The 20878-nt window shown below is 42.4% G+C and overlaps 1 protein-coding gene across 1 annotated transcript in view; it reads left to right on the top strand.

Annotated features, from left to right (window-relative positions):
- cttnbp2 (cortactin binding protein 2) overlaps positions 1–20878 on the top strand; it is a 58227-nt gene that overhangs the window by 15187 nt on the left and 22162 nt on the right. Inside the window, exons 3-4 of the mRNA XM_072694896.1 lie at positions 12785–13009; positions 18352–19807. Coding sequence (XP_072550997.1) covers positions 12785–13009; positions 18352–19807 — 1681 coding nt within the window. The remainder of the gene's footprint in view (positions 1–12784; positions 13010–18351; positions 19808–20878) is intronic.

The raw sequence follows: 20878 nt of genomic DNA, 5'->3' as shown, positions 1-20878 counted from the left end.
TTATGTCCAAATTCAGTCTAATGAATGCGTACCCACAGCTTATAGTATAGTTCCTGTAGAGAAGTATTGCCAATAGAATAGGACTCTCTGGAGCAGCTAAACATGAGCCTATTGGCACAAAGCTTCGAACATTGAGCTGTGGAGCAGTGTAACTGTGTTCTCTGGAATGATGGATGGTGAGTTGGGGATGAGGTGGGAATGTGTGCATCAAACATCCTGACCTCACTAATGCAGTTTTTGCTGTATGCCATCAAGTTTTCACAGCAATGCTCCAGATTCATAGTTTTGCAGTACATTATTCTAGAATTAGGCCTTAGAAAGCCTTAGTTTAACATAAAGAGTAAAAATAATACATGTACATGCAGGATTCCTCATTTCACAAGTGATCTAATCTTGAGGCAGACAACCTGGCCAAAAGATTATAAATAGTTCATTACAGCACATTATTTATCATTTAATAACTTAAGAACAGTATTTTAGGTTAAATACCTTCCCAACATTCTGGAAATATTAAATAATGTTAAAATCATGTTTAAGTCTCATAACTTATAGTTATATCCATAAAATCTATATACATCAGTATTAAAATGATGACAGAGTCCAAATTCTTTGTGTACACAGAAGATTCATATATTTTATTCATGATATTTCTTCTGTACTTTAGGAGACATACACACAGTAGACCAGATATTTCCAAAGGGTGGTTAACAATTTTTTTTACACCTGTATGTAAATGAAGGCAAAAATAGAATAAGGTAATAAGATATGAAGGTTATTGAAATGAATCTTATATAAACATTATTATTTATTATATATTTTTTTATTATTTATTATTATAAATAAGATATTACTACAAATGCAGACCTTTACATTTCCAAAGGTGTGCCCAGTGTCTGTGTTGTATCTCTTTGTGTTCCTGTTCGTAGTACTGTTAGAGTGTGAGGACAGTGGATTTTGTGGACTGGCCCGCTCTGTGGAGTCCCACACTGAAATGTAGTTCATTTGAGAGGGTCATTAAAATAGGCCACTAGCATCATTAGCCCGGGCCAATTTTAGCCTTGCAGCCGTGCCTGTCGCTCCAGTGCAGGAAATACGCTGAAACCTTTTCAGCTCCTTTTTTTTCTATGACTTAAAGTGAAGAAAGAACCTAATGCTCAGCAGTGTTGAATAATTCAAAGATATATGTCTTTCTTATATAAAGGCATGGCTATAAATAGATTCTCCCTGCAGCCTCCGAGGCTGCACGTGCGAGGAGGGGCATATGGATTGTAGAAGGTGGGCTTTTCCACTAAAAAAAAGAAACAGTTGTGGAATTGTTGCACAGTCCTGCTTGTCACAGGTTCAGTCTTAGCTTTCCATCTCTGATAGCCTGTTAGCTTCTGTTTTCTTTTTTTTTGTGTGTGTGGAAGGAGGAATTCCGAGGCTATCCCATGCAGGGTCATTAACCAAAGTAAATGTTTGAGAATGAGCTGATCAGCTTCACAAATACCCCTGGTATGTTCAGCAGGCACTTGTCAAAGACTAATCTTATTATAGCATGCAAGGGTTACTTCCTTCATTCCTTGCCTCTCACAGTCTTCTAAATCCTATATGAGAGTGGCTGTAGAACCATGGGGATGACTTTTTTAGCGTTGACAGATGACAGATTGCTTTAGGAAGTCATCAGCATCTTGCAGCTCAGATCAACCAACTGCAAGATTAGTGTACTTTTCTTGTACAATTTTAGAATGAAGGTTGGGCCCCTCCTGAGAGCGCTCAGACAATTGTTTGCTCTCAGACCGTAAGTAGCATGTTAGGGCTATTGATTTGGGAAGGCCAGGTGATACAAATTTCATTGACCCTTGACTCCTCAAAGCTTCTCCGAACAATCAGCAGCCGTGAGCTCCTCTGAGCAGCTGCCTAGCACTATGGAAATGAAAATACGGCAGGCCAAATCCAAACTCTCCAGCATCACAAAAGCTGTTAAGGAGTTCCAGTGGCTGAAGCTGAGCTCGCTATAAAAAGGGAACTTTATTCGGCCATGGCCACTTCTTAGTTAGTTCTTCAAACCTTGTTTCCAAGCTTTTTATTTTGCAGTAATCATTGACACTGCAGCCATTTGACACACGACATGTTCGGTTATACATTTCTTATATCTTATATAGAAGTATATTCAAACATGGAGCGGTTGCGATATGCCGTTCCAATTGTGTTTGAACTGAGACATCACTCCAAATATTTATGAGGTCTGTTACTTTGCAATCCCGCCACTAAAAAATAAACCTCCCTCAATGCTGTCGTCTATGCAGCAAATGTTGAGACTGATGTAAAACTCCCACAAATTCTGATCTAGCTAGAATGAGTCACATTCCAGCATAGCGGATATGTAGCAAATTTGAAGCCCCGAATTGGAATAAAAAATGTCCGCCACACAGAAAACACATCTGACACGTAAGGATTAGGGCTACTTTCACCTGCTGTGTGAATTTAGCCTAGTTGATGTTCACTAAACAGGCATCAGGGAGCATCATCCACCCAGAAGTAAATTTGTGACATATACATGTATAAAATACTAATATCCATCTCTTATGTCTAGTTATGGTAAAAAAAAATGACAGATTCAGTTTTCTGCCCTGTCATGTTTAGAGAGGATGTGGAGGGTATTTTTGTTTTATACAAAAAGACTTTTGACACTTGCAAAAAGTGGTGGGGAGACCAAATCAAGCAGGTGTCCCTGGCATTCCCCAGCGTGAATTCAGCCTATGTGCAGAAGCAGTGCTTTTGACAGGATATGGAGTCATTCCTCTCTTGCTTGGTGTGGTGCTTTTGTGCTGCTTGTTACAAAAGCCAGTGAGTCTGCCACTGTGCCCTGTTTATGTAAGTGCTCCTTACGGGGGCCTATTTGAATGTCAGAGTCATGTTGCCTCTACGCTGGCAGGCAAGCAAAGGGAATAAAGGAACGATGGGATGAAATGATTCACTCACTTTCCTTTAGACTTTGCCATCGCTGCCATTCATTTACATAACATTTTACAGTGTGAACAAAAGCGCTTATCTATTTTAGTCATATAACAATGGGGGGAATTGACCCTCATCTTTGTGGCTCAGCCAGTCAGAAGAAACTATGGTTCATTTATGTGGTATCAGTAGGATTAAATCATCATATAAGCTCCTGAAGGGTTTGTGTTTATGTGTGTGTGTGTGTGTTTGGCAACTGCAGTAGTGTATGTGTAGCAATGAGTAAGCTTCTCTCTATTCTAGCTGAAGTGCCGAAGGCCTGTTTGCCAGGATTCACTTCTTATGATATTAATGTTCTCTTCTCGCTGTCCTTCACACTGAAAGGTCTGGCACTGAGAGTCCTTCGCCTCAACTTTAATATTCCTCTCTTTTTTGGGCTTTTTGACAGGAGGCCTGTGTAATTTTTGCATCAGCCAAACTTTACCCTTCTCGAGTTGCATTGGAGGTCACAGGTTTGGACAGTTCTTTCGGCACTGATAGATGATTGATGAACAGTACCTCACACAGCCCTTAGCACTACACACGCTACTCATCAAAATTTGCATTAGTCAAGTTTCAATGAAACAGCAACTCTAACAGACCAATAGGTGAACACAACAACACTGAAACGGTTATTTTTACTTACTTACTAGGTCATTTCATAACCATTGACAGTAATGTAGTTCTAGCAATAGTGGGCTTAAATACAGTGTCCAAGGGGTTAATAATGCTAACCAAGTTTTATTTGTCTTGATATTGCAGTGGCTGTTGACCAGAGCAGGCATCAAACCCCTTCTGTCTGAGGAAGTGATAAGAATTTCACCCTGATAGCTGGCGTTGTACACCTTCTTGACTGTCTATCATATTCTTATTAACACATGTTACATGTTTTCACACCTGAAAGTCTGGACTAAGGTTCCAAGGTGTTTTGATACATTGTTACATTTGATCCAGGTCCGGGTTTCACACTGAAGTTTAGCGGGCACACTAAAGAACTTCGCTACGTCCCGTCGTGGGCTGCGTCTCCTTATACTTGACATTGATTGGTTTGTAGAAGGGCATGTGTCGGACATTGACGTGTTGTCAGTTCGGTGAGTTGTTTTTTTTTTAGGTGCTGTGCCAAATTCTGCCTCAATGCCATAATCTGACTCCCTTTGAGTCAGATAAATAAGGGTTAGCCTACAGTTACAGTAGATTCAGGAATCGCAAGTGTAATCTGTTGCGAGGACAGGAGTTCAACATAACACTGGTTCGTTTTCTTTTTCTGTTGTTTAATAAGTCACTATATCTTGCCTCAACTTCTTGTAATTCGTCCAAAAGTCCAAACCATCCGAAAAGTGTTTTAACACTGCCCACAAACTGAGACCACCTATTTGTCCTTATTATCTCTTTCTACTTAACTACCCTAAAAGGTGCAGAAAGGGTGTTCATTTTGCTTCATTCAGAATGACTGAGCTGCTTGTTGTTGTTTTATTTATTGATTTATTGTGATTTATAAGTTGAATCATTGTTTAGTAAAAGTCAATATTAGAGATGCACGATATAGAATTCATATCAACAGATAATTGCTTTACAAAAAATAGATTTCAAACCGGTATTTGGTGATGTACAGTTACCCCTCACATTTCTGCAGATATTTAAGTATATCTTTTCATGGGACAACACTGACAAAATAACACTTTGATAAAATGAAAAGTAGTCTGTAGTAATCGAAACTGATATTTATGACATCTACAGTTCCTCATAAAACCGTAAAAAAAAATTTTTCATTCATGTTCTCATTTATCAGTTATCATTTTCATTTTTTTTCATTATTTAAATTATTTATTAAGTGTTAGATTTTGACTCTTCATTGTTGACCTATTCAATCGTTTGGGAGTCATATTTGAGTTTCAGTGGTTCTCAAAGTAGTTTAATTCTTTTGAGTGTAACTAGGGAGCTAGGAGCAGTTTTTAACTCTATAAATATACATTTTCTGATATACAGAATAACTAGGTATGAATTAAACCATCAGTGCATCCCTAATCAATGATGAACTAGGATGAACTAGCTGTCCAATCCATAACACCATAACAAACTAGTGCTCAGTGTCTGAGTTGAGGACTATGATGGAGGGGGATGGATGACAGATGGTATTTGGAATTGTACGATTTCATGGGGGTGGTCTGGAGGGATTGTGGGACTGCTTGCTTGCCTGGTTGAAGCCTCCCCTCTTCCCCTTAGGGCACACCCCCCTCCCTTCCCTCATCCTGTCCACACGCTCCCTTAAACCTCCTCTGGCCTATATTTCTGTAGAAACACAGTGGACATCCTTCATCTTTATCTCACTCTCTGTTCATCACTACATTTTAGGGTCTGTATTTTGTCCAGTGAATGTCCTGTAGTGTTGGAGAGTTGGAGAACCTCCTGTTTTGTGATGCATCATGGGACACTGCCACTACGGTTCACGGTTTTGTGTTTCTTCTTCAGTACGGTGTGATAGGAGGGCTGTTGAATGTGCTTCTCTAGCTGATCTACATTCCTCTCCTCTCCTTTTTGTCTGCCTGATAGATTCAGCGACCTCACATTTAGGTTAAGAGACAGGAACTGCAGAACTCTTTGGCCCACAAAGCAGGCTCTGTGTCCATCTAATTGAAAGGCTCCTTGTGCGAGGCTGAGGACACACTCGGAGCACAGAAAAGCACTTGCTCGTACACAAAAGCCTTACTCATGCCTTAACTTTTTCCAGTCCAAGTAAAATGTCTGAGAATTCTTGCTGGACCAGAAGCAGATTGTGAGGATCTCAGAGAGGTTTCTTTTTATACAAGCTCTGAAAGTCTTTCTCTCTTCTCCTTTTTTTACAGTGACGTTTAAATGCAGTCATTTATGCTGTTTTGTTGTTGTTGGGTTTTTTTTAGTTTGTTTGTTTGTTTTTTAATCATAAACCTTATTTGCCAGGTTAGAATCATAAAGAAGGATCAGTATAGAACCAAGACTATTTAATGAGTCATTTCAATAGTTTTTGTTTTTTTTTTTAAATAAGGGAAAAACGTCTTGTTGATGGTTTCTGTGCTTTTACCAAACCCTACCATCATTTTACAAATGGAATGCAGCCATTTTACAACCTTAACGTACTACGTTTCATTAAAACAATGAGCACATGAACATTATTAACATTTAGATTTAATACAGATATCAAGACAACATGATTTAATAAGACTCATTAAGGTTTAAGGATACAGCGGTTAGATTTGTCCTGCTAGTTATTGCGTGGATCACGCAGGACCAGCAGACACACCCGTCTTATGCAGATCTTTACTTGCAGCTTTTGTCATACGTGCGTCATACGTCACATTTTCCCCCTTTTGATTTGTTTACAAATATGTCAATATGAACGCAGAGCAAACCAGAACTAAAATGTAACCATGTATCATTCTGTTTTCTTGGTTCGGACCAAGGGAACCCAACTACAAGTATAAACTCAATAATTATTTTACAGTCCATTGATGTATTGGCAAGGTGGTCGTCCCACTCACTCGCAATTTTATATGTTTCATTCATAAATCTGTAGTTTTTCAATATTCTGAAATGACCCCTTTCCCTTTGATCATAAGGCATCGTTTCCCTTTAACTTTAAGCTATTCTAAGGGCAGGAATTTTACTCTTGAATTATGGTATCATGAAAATGCTCTGTTTTACCAGCGGGAGTACAACATGCACTGGACAGTTGTTCAGCACCAAAAGGAGAAGGTTAATGCACACATTATAGAACACTAAGATCCTTCACCACTATAAAATAATTCTTAGTTATTTAAACACTTATTTATAAGATAGTGAGAGAGTTATTTTAGTCGACAAAAGCAGTTGAGAGAAATTGAGAGTTCAGAGGGTGTACCACTGTATACACACATCACAAATGAAGTGATATCATTGCAGTTTTAAACTATATGGGAGCTGAATGACCAGGGAGGACAGTCAGACTGTGTTGGATGTGTATTATAACACACTATAAAATGCTCATTATTAAAAATGAGACTACCAAAACAACCTAAATCAGAGTGTCACATTATATAAACTAAAAATAAAGTAAATTACATCATCATATCCTACCCTCTTAAAAACAAAGGTTCTCCGAAGAGTTTATTGAGCGATGCCATAGAAGAACCCATTTTTGTTCCATAAAGAATCATTTTTGTAAAAGATAATCTGAGCATGAACCTCTTTAAACTTCTAAAAGAAGAAGTTTTTTTTATTAAACCAAGAATTGAACCCCTTTGAAGCATCATTATCTAAATTGTGTGACTGTATTATAGAAACACAAAGCTTTGGGATTGGATTATTATCGGTTAATCCTCAGGAATAAGGTACTCGGATTGGATCGAATTCAATTGGGGCAAGACAGCTGGATTGAGACATTCCTATTCCTATTTAGCTTCCCTTACAAGCTTTTATTTCAGAGTCCTATTTCCTTGAACCCTTACTTAGCTTGACACACTAGAGCATGCACTAATAGTTTATGGTCTGCGGGCTCTAATTCCTCTGTCATTGACTTAACTTCCTAGGAACTTCATACTGCTTGGTTTATGCAGAACACTTTTGAAGGATGCTTTTTTAGGTGTCCACCAAAACTCCCAAATACATAAGAAAATCGCCCAGCTAAAAAGATGAGACATGATGGGTTCAGTTAACAAGGAGTAGGATCCAGGCAGTGTAAAGTACTGTCCTTTAATTACATCTTGTGTTGGCTAATTCAGAGTGAGTTCCCCAGAAGAGTTGATGTGGCTCACTTGCTTGCTTCGTCAGCTAAACGCCACTGTTTACTATCCAGTCTAGTCTTTCCTATCCTCGAGGCCTGATTTTTCTGCACCTCTCTTTACCCCCTCTCTCTGTTTGACAGCATGCCTGAACTCTTTGGCTCTGCCAGCACATGCCTGTAAAGGTTAAGGCTAATAATACCGAAGACCCGGCCGATGCTGGTAAATACAGGCCACTAGTGAAGTCCCAGTGACAGTGTGGTCCCCAGAGGATGCCCAGATGGCCCTGGCAGCAGTGGCACTCCTACTTAGCCTGTCTTCTCCACAGCCCCTGATAACCACATTAGTTAACCTGATCATCTATGTGCCTTTGAGATTACAGTATGGTGGTCCTGTGTTATGCCTTGACCCACACCATATAATCTATCATTCGGTCAATGGTGTGCTCAAGAATTCAACAATTTCCATCAAAATGAAGTTCTGATTATTACTAGTTAATTCCGATCTCCAAACACACAATTCCCAGTTCCCACAATTGCCTGCCACATACTGAAGAAAGGGACCTTCAACAGCTGCCCTGACACAATGGGTTCGATATTCGTTGGTGTTTGTTGTGATCATGTACGTTTATTATTTGATGTAATCCAGCAGTGTATGAATCGGACGTTGATGTGCAAGATTAAAGGATGACCTCATTAGCTTTAGCTCTAGCTTTCTACTTGAGCTTTAGCTTTAGCATTAGCACCAGCATGTAAGGAGCAGTTTTGCTGAGCCTGCTCGTGAACCAGTGGACCACGTTGGATGCTATGGATAGAGCTAGTGAGGTAGTGTCCTTTCCTGCTAATCAAGGGCCAGATTCCTTCTCCGTTTTGAATCTTTCCAAGAGGTGATGCAAAGCAGGCCGCAGAAGCAGCACACGGGATGAGCGTGACCACCGACCTCTGGACAGATGAGGTGGGGTAGGAGGAGAGAGAGCAGAGCCTCTGTGATTAGAGCAGGGATTTGTGAAAGCCCACTGGAAAGCAGCAGATGGCCGAGGTTCTCAAAGTTCTGCTGCGTGACACGGTACACACACATTTCACGCCCCGCTCTTCATCTGTTTACTCTTACTGACTGACCTCCCCCACATCTATCTATCTATCTCTCTCGCGCACACGCACGCTCACTCGCTTGCTCTCACGTACACACTCTCCCTGTCTCGTTTTCTCTTTCTCCATCTCTCTTGCTTATTCTCCCTCCCTCACTTTATAGCACACTCATTCTCTGTCTCTATCGCTCGCACTCTCTCGCTGTCTGTTTAGCTTGCTCTCTCTGTCACTCTCTAGCACTTTTTTTATCTCTCTCGATTGCTCTCTCTTCTTTCTCTCGTTAATTCTCTCAGGCTTGCACTCTCTCTTGGTTTTTACCTCTCTTTTTTGCTCTCTTGTTCGCTTGCTAACCCGCTGTCTCTCTCCTTCTATTTTATTTTCTCTCCCACACTGTCTCTGCCTTGCTCACTCTTTCACACATTCTCTCCCACTTTCTTTTTTGCTCTTTCTCTCTGTCTGTCTGTCTCACTCTGACTCTCTTCCTCCTTCTATCTCTCTCTTTCCCCCTTATATCTGTCGCACTCGGTCACGCTCTTGCACGCTTTTTCTATTTCTCTCTCTCTCTCTTATTTGCTCACACTCTCTTGCTCTTTCTTCATTGCTGTTGATGTCTCTTTCTTGCGCTCTCTCTCGCTCTCTGTCTCGACTGCATTCTTTCTATCTCTCCCCCTTCGCTCACTTACACTCCCTCACGCTCATTTGTGATCATTCGTTCTCTTGTTTGCTCTCTCTCTCCCCCCTTGCTCTCTCACACTCCCTTACACTCCCTCACGCTCATTCCTGATCACTCGTTCTTTCTTGCTCTGTCTCTTTCTCTCCCTCTTTTTTATTTAGTTTTTTTTTTTTATTCTCTTTCTTCACTCTCTCTCCCTACTCTCTGCCTCCCGCATTCTCTCTCTCTCTCTCTCTCTCTCTCTCTCTTACTTTCTATCACGCTTCCCTACCTCTTTTGTCCTCACAGTTAATGGTGAAAGTAACAGTAGTGTGTGTATAATTCACTTAGACTCTGATTGGTCACACTCTGCACACTGCTTTCCTGCAGCAGGATCAGATGGATTGTGATTGAACACGAAAGCCGTGCATTCCTGAGCAGTGAATTTGACACATTTCTGTCACATTCCGTCAAACTCCGCTGCATGCCGGCCTGAGTGATTGGTTGGAAAGGCTGGGTTGAGACTTTGAGAGATGCTGGTATGGTTTCCTTGTGTACTACAGCTGTCCACCCAGCCAAATTATCCAAGTGTTGAAATCAAGGCTGCAGCTGATGATAACTGCTATATCTGTTAATGGAGCATTCATCACATTGTGATGTTGGTGGGTCTTGCTTTCTGCATTTCTTCTCCCTTCGCCACCCCCATCATTCTGCCTGTGCCACAAACACAAATATTCTTAAGATGTACCAAAACAACAGAAGCCTTATTGTCACCATCTGTGTGTATGAAGTGAATTGCGTTCTGTCCGAAGTTGTCCACAGGGGAGGGGGAACGTGCAAAAATAAAGTCGAAATCAATGCAAAACGCTCCGTCCATATCTGTATCTGTATTTAACATTGAGTATAAATGAGCCTTAGTGTCCAGAGAAAAAAGGAGGGGCTTATGCTCCTCACACACCCGCATTTAAATTAGACTAGACGTATTTCCTGTAGGTCTTGACCTTATTTATTTTCTACTTGTGTTCTGTTTGAGCAAACCAGACAAGTATGTTATAGTTCTGCTGAATCAGTACAGTAATAATAACACATTAAATATGAAATCAGATCAGATTTTGACCCCCACAAGCTTCTGCCACTATGATTGCAATTAGCACAATTGGCCTTCCTCTCTCGGGCTCTCTCGGTTGATGGCACTTCCTCCCTACATCACTCCATGTATGATGTTGTTGTATCGGAGCTGGGGAGCCACACTTTCCTTCGATTGTGTTTGCAGTTAAAAAAAAAAGGCGGTGACTGACTTCACATGTGTCTGAGGAGGCACGTGCTGGTCTTCACCCTCCAGTCCTTAAGTTTATAAGAAGTGTATTAGAGGACAAACAGCAGGACTGAGGAACACTGATAGACTGTTATTGAAATGCAATCGTAGTTCATTATTTGTTTAGATTGGTCTTATGATTCATCTTATCCTTCTCCTAAGGTTAGATGCTGTTAGTAGACTCTGTAGCACAACTGCCACATTCAGTAGATGACCACAGTTCAGATATGCTGTGTATATGTGTGTGTGTGTGTGTGTGTGTGTGTATACATCTATGTGTGTGACTGAGTGTTTCACAGAGAGCAAGTAAGCATGGGTGAGCAATTGCTGGTTGGTCTTTTCCTTCTTTGGTGAGGTAGTAATGCTTAGCAGGCAGTAGCCTCAGGGATGCTTGTAGCTCTTAGCTCTGTTCCTCCCACTCTCTCCCAGTCCAGCTCTTCACTCTTCTTACTGCTCTAAATATGGGCACCCTGAATCAACAAGGCACAGTCCCTTCCCTGCATAATGTACAGTGTTCTTACAGTGATACTGTGAGCTACTGAGTACATTTCACGCCAGCCCTGCACAACATGGGTAGAATTTTATATATGTACTTAGGTTGCGGTTGCATTGCATATATACGGCATGTGAGGAATCATGTAGCACTGTGAAGAGGAGTTGGTATGATGTGGTTAAAGATAAGGCCATGGTATAATGTCAAAATGCTTTATATTAGACCCAATAAACACATTAATTCAAATTCTACATGACTTGGTCAGAAAGCTCTTCATGTTAGGGGTGGACTGATTGTTTGCCTTGTAACTTGTTTTCCTGCTGAAAACTCACCTACCTGACTCTAGCCTTACCAGAAACCTTTAGAAGTCTGACTACTGAGTGGTGCTGCTGTCTAAGTGTTGGCTATATGTAGGTTATTGCCAGCGATGCCACAGCCATCCGTGGATGAGAGTCCTAGAGAGCATAATTGGCCTTGCTCTGTCTTTGAGTGGGTAGGATGGCCTTCCCTCTCCCCCATCACTAAGCGTAATGCTAGGCAGTGTGCAGTGAATATTGAAGCGAGACCCGGAGAGACAGATGCCAAGGTTGAACTGTGCACTTGTTTGGTAAAAAGTACCTCTGTGTCTTTAAGAGTCTGCACTAAGTCCACTGTGGTCAAGCGAATAAAACTAATGCAAGCAGCACGAAACCTGCCACCGTTTAGTGGCCCAAAAATGTTTGATAAAAAGCTGACAAATTAACCAACACATTTGTTTGGGGAGAGTAAGTTAACACTCTTTTACACAAGTCGATGTAAACAGTCTTCACACTTACATTTCTTTTACAAAAATGGTTCTTCAATGGCTTAACACAACTCTAAGCGCGTAGTGTTAATGGAGATGAAAAGGTTGCTTCTTTTTTTTTTGCTCATTTGGTCATGTTCCTCCATCTGAAAGGTATTTTTGGAAGTATGCATGCCTAGTAAATCACATATTGGTCAAACTCTGCTGCATATCATGATTTTTGTGCCGAGAACAGTGTTATGAAAGTGATTAGCAACAATATACTGGACTCCCACGGTGGAGAGACACAGCCTGCCTTTTTATTCTTCCCCCTGTTCAGAGACACTGACATTGCGCTGTATTCATGTTACAGATTGAAGTACATGATCATTTTTGTTTGCTGAAGTGAGACAAGAGAATAAAGAGAGGGGAAAAAAGAGTGGCTGTGAAGCCGCATTGATTCGTGGTTCAGTGTGGGCTGGAAGATGGAAAGCTGGCCTTTTGCCGTTCCTGCTGAGTAGGCCAGCTGGTCTTAACACCAAGTCTAACTGGACACTGGGCTTAATCGATCCCAGCTGGAGAAGTGCTAACCTGCTCTCTGCGTGGGGGTGCGTATGTGTTGTATGTGTAGGGATATTAGAGTGTGTATATGTGTGTGCGCAGTTAACATTGGGCTTTATGGGTACTTGTCACGCAGTCATTAACCCCAGACCAGACTCTCTCTGTCCACATATATTAACTGCTCTCTCTGTCTCCACCTATAGGCTCGGAGGAAGGAGGTGTTTCTGCAGGAGCGCTATGGCCATTTCAGCATGACTGACCCGTTCCTGGCCCTGCAGAGGGACTATGAGTCAGGGGCAGGGCAAAAGGAGCGCCGGCCCGTCAGTGCCAGCCCCATCACTGTCCTGGAGGCCGTAATGGCCCACTGCCGCAAGATGCAGGAGAGAATGTCTGCCCAGTTAGCAGCTGCCGAGAGCAGGCAGAAAAAGGTTGGCAGAATATATATATGTGTGTGTGTGTGTGTGTGTGTGTGTGTGTTTTCTTCCATTGTTGTGTGTCTTGGTCAAACCCTTGGATTAGTGTTTGTCTCTTGTGTGTGTGCTGTGTTTGTACAGGATAATCTGGTTATGATTAACTCTGTGCCCAGATGTGTTGGCTTTGTCCTTGTATGAATTGGGTAGTGCTGTGTGTGTGTCTGTGTGTGTGTGTGTGTGTGTATGTGTGTGTTTGTTTATTTATTTATTTGTTTTTATATTTGTCTATATATTGATTGTACTGTGTAAGCGTGGTCCTGCACGCCTCTTAAATTTGAAGGTGCTGTTAAGTGTTCTTTGAGTAATGCCACAGAAGAACATATTTTGTAATATGTCCCAATGTTTGTGGACACCACTTCCAATGAGACTGTGTGAGGATTGAGAAAGACAGGTGAGAAAGAGCACACTATAAAGTGTACGAGAGAATAATCAAGAGTCCAACAAACAAGCAAGTGAGGGACACTGCATGTCCAAATATTTGTGGATACCCCTTTTAATGAATGGACTCAGTTACTGTACTGCACACACACAGCTTGTCTAGTCCTCGTAGAGAAGGATACAATGAAATAAGACTCTTTGGAGCAGATAAACAGTCACCTATTGGCACCATGCCTGATATCAGGTGTGGGCTAAAGGGGTGTAAAGTACTGAGCTGTGGAGCAGTGGAAGTCTTCTCTGGAATGATGGTGCTCCATCCAATACTTTTGGGGAAATGGGGAGTTGGGGATGAGGTGGGGTGGTGATCATCCAACATCCTGACCTAAGAACTAACGTTCTTGTTGCTGAATGCAGTCAAATCCTCACAGCAATGCTACAAAATCTAGTAAAAAGCCTTCCCTGGACAGCAGAGACAGTCCAACAAAAACAGGATAGACTCTTTTTTTTAATTTGCTTGATTTCGGAAGAAACAATCAGTGATCAAGTGTCCCAATCCTTTTGTTTATGTAGTGTATATGTGTGTGAGGAACCAAACTGCTTGGAAGAAAGTGCCAGGTCCTAGCTCCGCTGAACCAACTAACAGACGCTGACCAACATCACTTTAAGAATGATGAGGGGAGAGCGCTGCCACGGAGCACGGAGCGTGCAACCCCTGGGCTATATCGGCAGCGCATTAGACCGCTTAGCCACTCAGAGCTTAAATGTTTAATGAAGTCCTTGTAAAGGATCTTTACCAGTTTAAAGGTTCTTCACACTCACAGTTCTTTTACAAAAATGGTTCTTTATAAAACCAATCATGTTTTTCTATAGTATAGCAAAGAACCTTTCTATAGCAAAGAACCCTCTTTGGCAACTTTATTTTAAGAGTGTGGTAACACATACACAACTAAAAAATTGTAGGCACAGCAGAAATACAGCCTACAGATTTAACCCATCTGTGGCAGTAAACACACACTCACTAGGGGAGGTAGAACACATGCTCTGAGCAGTGGGAAGCCGCCCCAGCATCCAGGACGCAATTCAGGGTAAGGTGCCTTGCTCAAGGTCATCTCAGCCACAAATATTGAGGGAGGAGAAAGTGCTGTTCCTTCCCTCCCCCTGCTAGAGATTCAAACCGAGCCTGCTTCTCCAACTTTTAGGCCACAGCTGGCCCATTAAAAAGTTTTCATTTTCCAATAGGTTTTTGTTTTTTGCCATAGTTCAAGACTGTAGACATGTGGGCCTCTTTTTCCCCTCTGAAATGCACCTCACTGCTGCAAGCTGTGGAGAATGCCTGTTAATGGCACCTCCACCAAATCATAGAAAAGAAACCAAGGTTTAAAAAAGGTTCAGGCTTAATATCGTAGATGCATTAACCATTCAAATGTGTCTAGGTGAACCTCAATCCAGGGGAATTGATCAGGACATAAATAGCCTTTTAAATTATTAAATGCAAAGTTATTAAAAGGTACTACACTGTAATTGCATATTTTTAATTGAACCTAGGGCTGGGCGTTATGGTAAAAATACTACATTCATCGCGATACATGTAACCACAGACAAAATACATAATTAGCAACAGATTCTTAAAAACTACAACTCCATACTGTATCCATACTGAAAACAGTGATCTGCACTTCATCTAATAATTTTTATTATATTGTTAGTAATTTGAGCTTGTAGTTGATCAGTGTTCTTAAGACACTAACAATATCCTCAATATGCTTAGAAAAGCATATTGTGCATCACAATAACACAATTTATCATGAGAACACATCATATTGCCCAACTCTAAATGAACCACTTTACCTAGACTGAATCTCATCTAAAAGAAACACACAGCTAAAAACACCACATTACACAGCATGAGTGTGTGCTGTTACAGGCTTGATTTGTTACAGGACCAAATCGGATTAATTCTCCCTTCCCTCTGAACCAGCATACTCTGCTCATATAAGCCTAATCTATACTGATAGCTCTACTAAAACATCTTGAAATAACTTCAACATACTAATTATTACAGCAGTCTAAAAATTAAATAATAATTCTAATATTAATAATTAGAAATATTGATGAAACAATATCATTTTTTGCAGCATTGATACAAATTAGACATAACCAGGGACCGGCCGATCAGTCTCATTTAACCAATTCTGTGCCACACAAGGGTGCCAGCGTCGCAAACGCTGCTACACACACATGCCACTGCTGTGACCAAAATGGCTCCCTATAGACCTTTCTCACTGTCACTGTCAAACTTCTGCCTGCACCATTTAACAGAGCCGGTCTTCAACCGCTCAGATGTCTTCACTGTACTTCAAGCACAACCAGGAGGAGGACAGTTCCCATGTCCCTTCAACATGTGATGTTTGTCTTGGCCGAAGCATGTCACACAAGTTCAGTTACAAAGCTCAGAGGTTTAATTCTTCCCAGTAAGTCAATGTAGACATTAGCAACTTTAGCAATCTGTCCCATCGTTCAACCGGTAAGTGTTTTTGGTTGAATTATCTGTGTATTTAGGAGCATGTAGTAACCTCAGCCATTATTTACAAGCAATTTTTAAAAAGAACGTTAAAAACCAGCCAAGAAAACTGCAGTCGGTGCGTCTCTAGTACGAACAATACACAATGCTCCTCATTTAACCTCTAATTCTCCTGTTTTCTGGTCATAAAGGGTTTTTTTTTTCAGAAGGGTTAAGTAACAGTAGATTCAAGGCTAGCGTTCTAGGTCTGAGTGGCATCCTACAGTTGCGAGCGGAGAGAGTGAGAGGTGAGTAATCACAAGGAGAAGCAGAGCAGAGAGGCAGAGAGTGTGTGCCAGCCCCTGAAAGCCAAAGTGCTGTCTCACACATCCACCCTTGCAACACCTGTTCACTTGCACGCTAATCTAAGCTACATGATCTATGTCAACATGATCAACTGGCCACACATCCATCCTCATCAGCAGCACTCTTATAGACAACCTCCAGACAAATGAAGGCTACACCACTATCCACCACTGTCCAACCTTTGGGGACATCCGCTCTTGAGAAGGTTGGGAGATGAAGATAAGGAACGTCTTCAAACTAATAGAATTGAGAACTAATCCCCTCCTCTCCAGCAATATGAGCTTGACCATAGTGGGTCCTGAGTACAGAGTGACCCAGACTTCAGCCATTGCACAAGACACCACAAGCCCACTTTCTCACTGGCTTTATGAGCAGTCAGGTTTTAGCTCATCAAATTAAACCGAGCACCATCTACGTGTCTTGGGAGAGTGCTGCTGGATTTAGGTGTAATTTCGTTAGCCAATAAGAGGACTCCCCTACCCCCTCCATGCATGTCAGATGATATTTGATGCCTCTGCCTTCTAGCTCAGCCTTGTCTCTGAAACTGAGAAGACCAGATTCCCCCTCTCCCAAGAATAAACATTCACACTCTGTTGTTATGGTGACTGCTTTCTTGTTTCATAGCTGGTTAACCAGGATGCACTCATCCGCCTGAGCAACCAGTGTATAATACAGCTTTAATAGCTCTCAATACAGTCAAGTTTCTTTTGCTGATGCTGATGCTGATGCTGATGCTTTGGACCAGAAGTGTCTGCTTATGCAATTCTTCTGGCTGCTCTGCGAGAACAGTCTTTGTGCATTGTCACATTTATTTTTTTGTAGGAAAGTGTTCAAATATTCATGAGCGGAGGAGAGCTTTTGTGCAGACCTGCATCTGCATCTTTAAGTACAGCATAGCTATGAGTGTATGCTGCCAAAACTAATGGCCGTAGGATGATGGAGTCTAATGCAATCATGAGGCACAGAGGCGAAACACTGACTGCTAGCATTACCTCCATGGTCCTGTTCTCTGTTTCGACTGCTTAAGTAGACATACTTTTCATAAGGCTATTATTTTCCTTTTGTTTTAATAAATTGCCTAATTATACACCCCTGTCTACTTTAGTCTCAGCTTCCACAGCCCATTTTCCTTGTGTATTTGATCACCCAAATTGTTTTGAAAAAGTAGAAGACAGTAGATGTTGCTTTTTAAAAATGCCAGCATGTTTAGCTTGAAAATATTTACAGATTCAAATCTTAGGTTCAGAAAATGATTCTTGTGGCCATTACCAGTAAGACCATTTTGGGCAAAAGCTGGTGGGAAAAAACAGATCAAGATGTCACCTAAAGATGCCATCCACCAACACAGGACCTTGCCTAAACAACCACATATCTTACCACAAACGCTACCTAGCAATCAGGGCCCAAACCCGCTCTACCACACTTTCCAATCCTCACCAAATTTACGAACAATAGAAATGGTTACTAATCATAATAGTTGTTAAAGCTCCTAGTAGTTGTCCTTTTTGTCCTTTTTGTTGTGTTGCACATAACGGTATTTCCTTTATTTGATATGTTATCTTTGAGTCACCGTTCCACAGAAAATAGATTTATGTGTTGTGTTTTTTTAATATATTCATGCATTTTAGCCTGTCTATAAATTATTAATTTCTATGTATCGTATTTGAAGCTACATCATCACAGGGATTAAACTTCTTAAAAAAGGATTTCCTTTTCCCAACTTTTTAATAAATAGAAAAATAAGTTGCGTTATAACTTTGTTGTGGTTTAATAATGAATTAAATAAATAAACTGTAAATAGAAAAATTGATTTTTTACAGGTGTGAAGGTACTGTGGGAGATGTAAGAACAACACTGTAGCATCAGGACAAAAGTTCTCTAGATAAAAATGTATATTATTTTTGGTTCTGATAAAATGCTTAGTGGACTGTTGATCAAGACTGTTCGACTGTGTTACTGTTCCCCCTTTAGGTTTGCTGCTATTACTCATAGTTTTGTACAGTATGTTGAAGTGTGTTTGCCTGACAGTGTGCTGTACTGCTGCTGTGCCTAGCTGGAGATGGAGAAGCTGCAGCTGCAGAGTTTGGAGCAGGAGCACCGCAAGCTTTCAGCGCAGTTGAAGGACGAGCGCGAGAAGAACAAGCACGTGGTGATGATGCTGGTGCGCGAGTGCAAGCAGCTGGCGGCACGCGTGATGGAGGAGAGCCAGCGCTTTGAGGAGCTTTCGTCCCGCTCTGAGCAGGAGGGTCGCTCTTCGGGGCGCCTGGAGGAGGAGCTGGCTGCAGAGAGACGCAGGAGTCAGCAGATGGAGGCTGAGATGGAGAAGCAGCTGGCTGAGTTCGACACAGAGCGCGAGCAGCTGCGGGCCCGTTTGAGCCGCGAGGAGACCCGTGCCGCTGAGCTACGGGCTGAGAGTGACAACCTGCGGCAGCAGGTGGAGCAGCTAAGGACTGAGCGGGGCAAGGATGCTCCACCACTGCCCCCACCTTCAGCATCAGTCAAGCCCAAGAGCATGGTGTCGGTGGCCATTAGCACAGACGTGGCCAGTTGCAGGGTAGCCGCCTCCCAGACAGATCCACTGTCTGAGCCTGAAGCGCCCAAGAAGGCACCACTGACCATCCCAGTCAAACCGACAGCTGCCAATTACGCTAGCATGAACCTACCTAAGACCCCCAGTACTGGGAGGGGGCTCCATCACGGGACCTCTCAGGCAGAGAACGGAGGGGAGAGTCAGACAACGCAAAATGCGGCTCATGGTTTACATTCACCCGGCGGTGCCACCACCTTGCCCACGGGGGTGAGCCCCCGCGTTCAGGCAGCCCGCTACAAATTCCAGCCCTCTGCTTCGGAGCAGGACCAAAATGGCATGGCCGGTCAGGGTCCCCCATCCCGGGACCTTTCCCCCACCAATCGAGACAACTTTGCCGCCAAGCAGCAGGCACGCCACACGGTCACACAAGTCCTCTCTCGTTTTACCAGCCCACCAGCAGGGGGCCCCCCCGCAGCCCTCAGGCCCGGCCTGTCTCACTCCGCTTCAGAGGGGGGACCCTTTGCTGGGCGGCTTGGTCACCCACAAATCGGCATCAAGTCGCCCACGGTGGCACGCATCGACAGAGGCAACCCACCTCCCATCCCTCCAAAAAAGCCTGGACTTTCTCAGACACCGTCCCCTCCTCACCCGCCAATCAAAGTGGTGGGCGAGGCCAGCAGGTCCCCGGGGGTCGGACTGGGGGTGGGGACTGCCAAGTCAGCCGCCACCCCCCAGCTTCCGCCCAAGCCCTCCTTGGACTTGGGGGGTGCGACCCCAGCCTTGACCACGTCTCAGGTGGGTGCGCCCTGCGGTTCCAGACAGCGGGGGCCGCAATCGGCCACAGCATGCGTGGATTGTCCCCCTGTCACCACCACCACGTCCACCATCGCTACCATTGTCAGTAGCCCATGTGTAAACCCTGCTAGTGTTCCATCCCATAGCCCCCAGCACCCAGGCAGCCCCCTGGCAGCAGCATCAGGTAAACAGGTGCTCAGTTCCCCCATCCTCCCTCTCACTGCCTCTCTCCTGCACTGTTGTCTTTCCACAAGGGTTGGGCGACCATTCATTTTTCAAATTCACTAGTTTTAATGATCCTGGTAGACAATATTATCAGTCATATTTGGAAAAAGATGATAGCTACTTTGTTTTTATTTGACATCTGTAGGTACAGTATATTTTATATTTTGGCCACATTATGGAATTTCATAGATGGATTCCTGCTGATGGTGTTAAGCACATTTTTAAAAGAGGCTTTATATCCACTGTGTCAAAGCTAACCATTCCCTTTGCAATGAACCTTGTAATAGCATCTGTACATTCTTCCCGTCTGATTGATGCTTTTCTGGTAATGATGGCGTCTTCTGTACAGTAAAACATGCACACTTGGGCCTGGCTAGTACAAACTGTGCCCAATAAGATTGAGCAAAATTGACAAGCATTTTTTAACTGGTGAAAAAATTATTTTTTGTTTATAGCTATACCTGTATTTAAACCCCTGGTCTCTCAATGATATGCTGATAGGCTCCATTAACCTAGACAGCTGTGCCAATGGGGAGCTCAGTGTGAACCTGAACCTGTTTAATTGTATGCATGCACATGCAATGCAGACCTAACTAGTGAATTTAAACACAAAATATCCATCATATCATTTCAAAAACATGTCAACTGCATCCAGACCATGAGTATAAAGTTAATAATAACTAATATTAAACAAAATATAAGAATATATCAAATAAAATTGTATAAAAGTAGTATAAGTATTAAAGTAAACTTTATAAAAATTATATTATTGTATCAGTTTCAACTTTTTTCATATCAGCCTTTCTGTACTCCAAGTGAGAGCTCGATCAGCAGAGTCTGTAGGCTAGTGGAAACCTAATAAGGAGTTTCGGTCCTATACTTCCCAACCCTTGAACTCATCTGCACCGTTAATAAAAAGCACTCTTAGTTAAGGCTACTCGAAGTTGTGAATAGGTCTGAGGTTGGAAAATCAACCACACACGACCGACTGGGTCTCGAGGAGACATCCCTGTAACCCACTCCATTTCTG

This window comes from Salminus brasiliensis, chromosome 13, assembly GCF_030463535.1.
Source record: "Salminus brasiliensis chromosome 13, fSalBra1.hap2, whole genome shotgun sequence".
Taxonomy (NCBI): domain Eukaryota; kingdom Metazoa; phylum Chordata; class Actinopteri; order Characiformes; family Bryconidae; genus Salminus; species Salminus brasiliensis.
The sequence above is the reverse complement of the archived record's forward strand: the minus strand, read 5'-3'. Positions and strand labels throughout refer to the sequence as shown.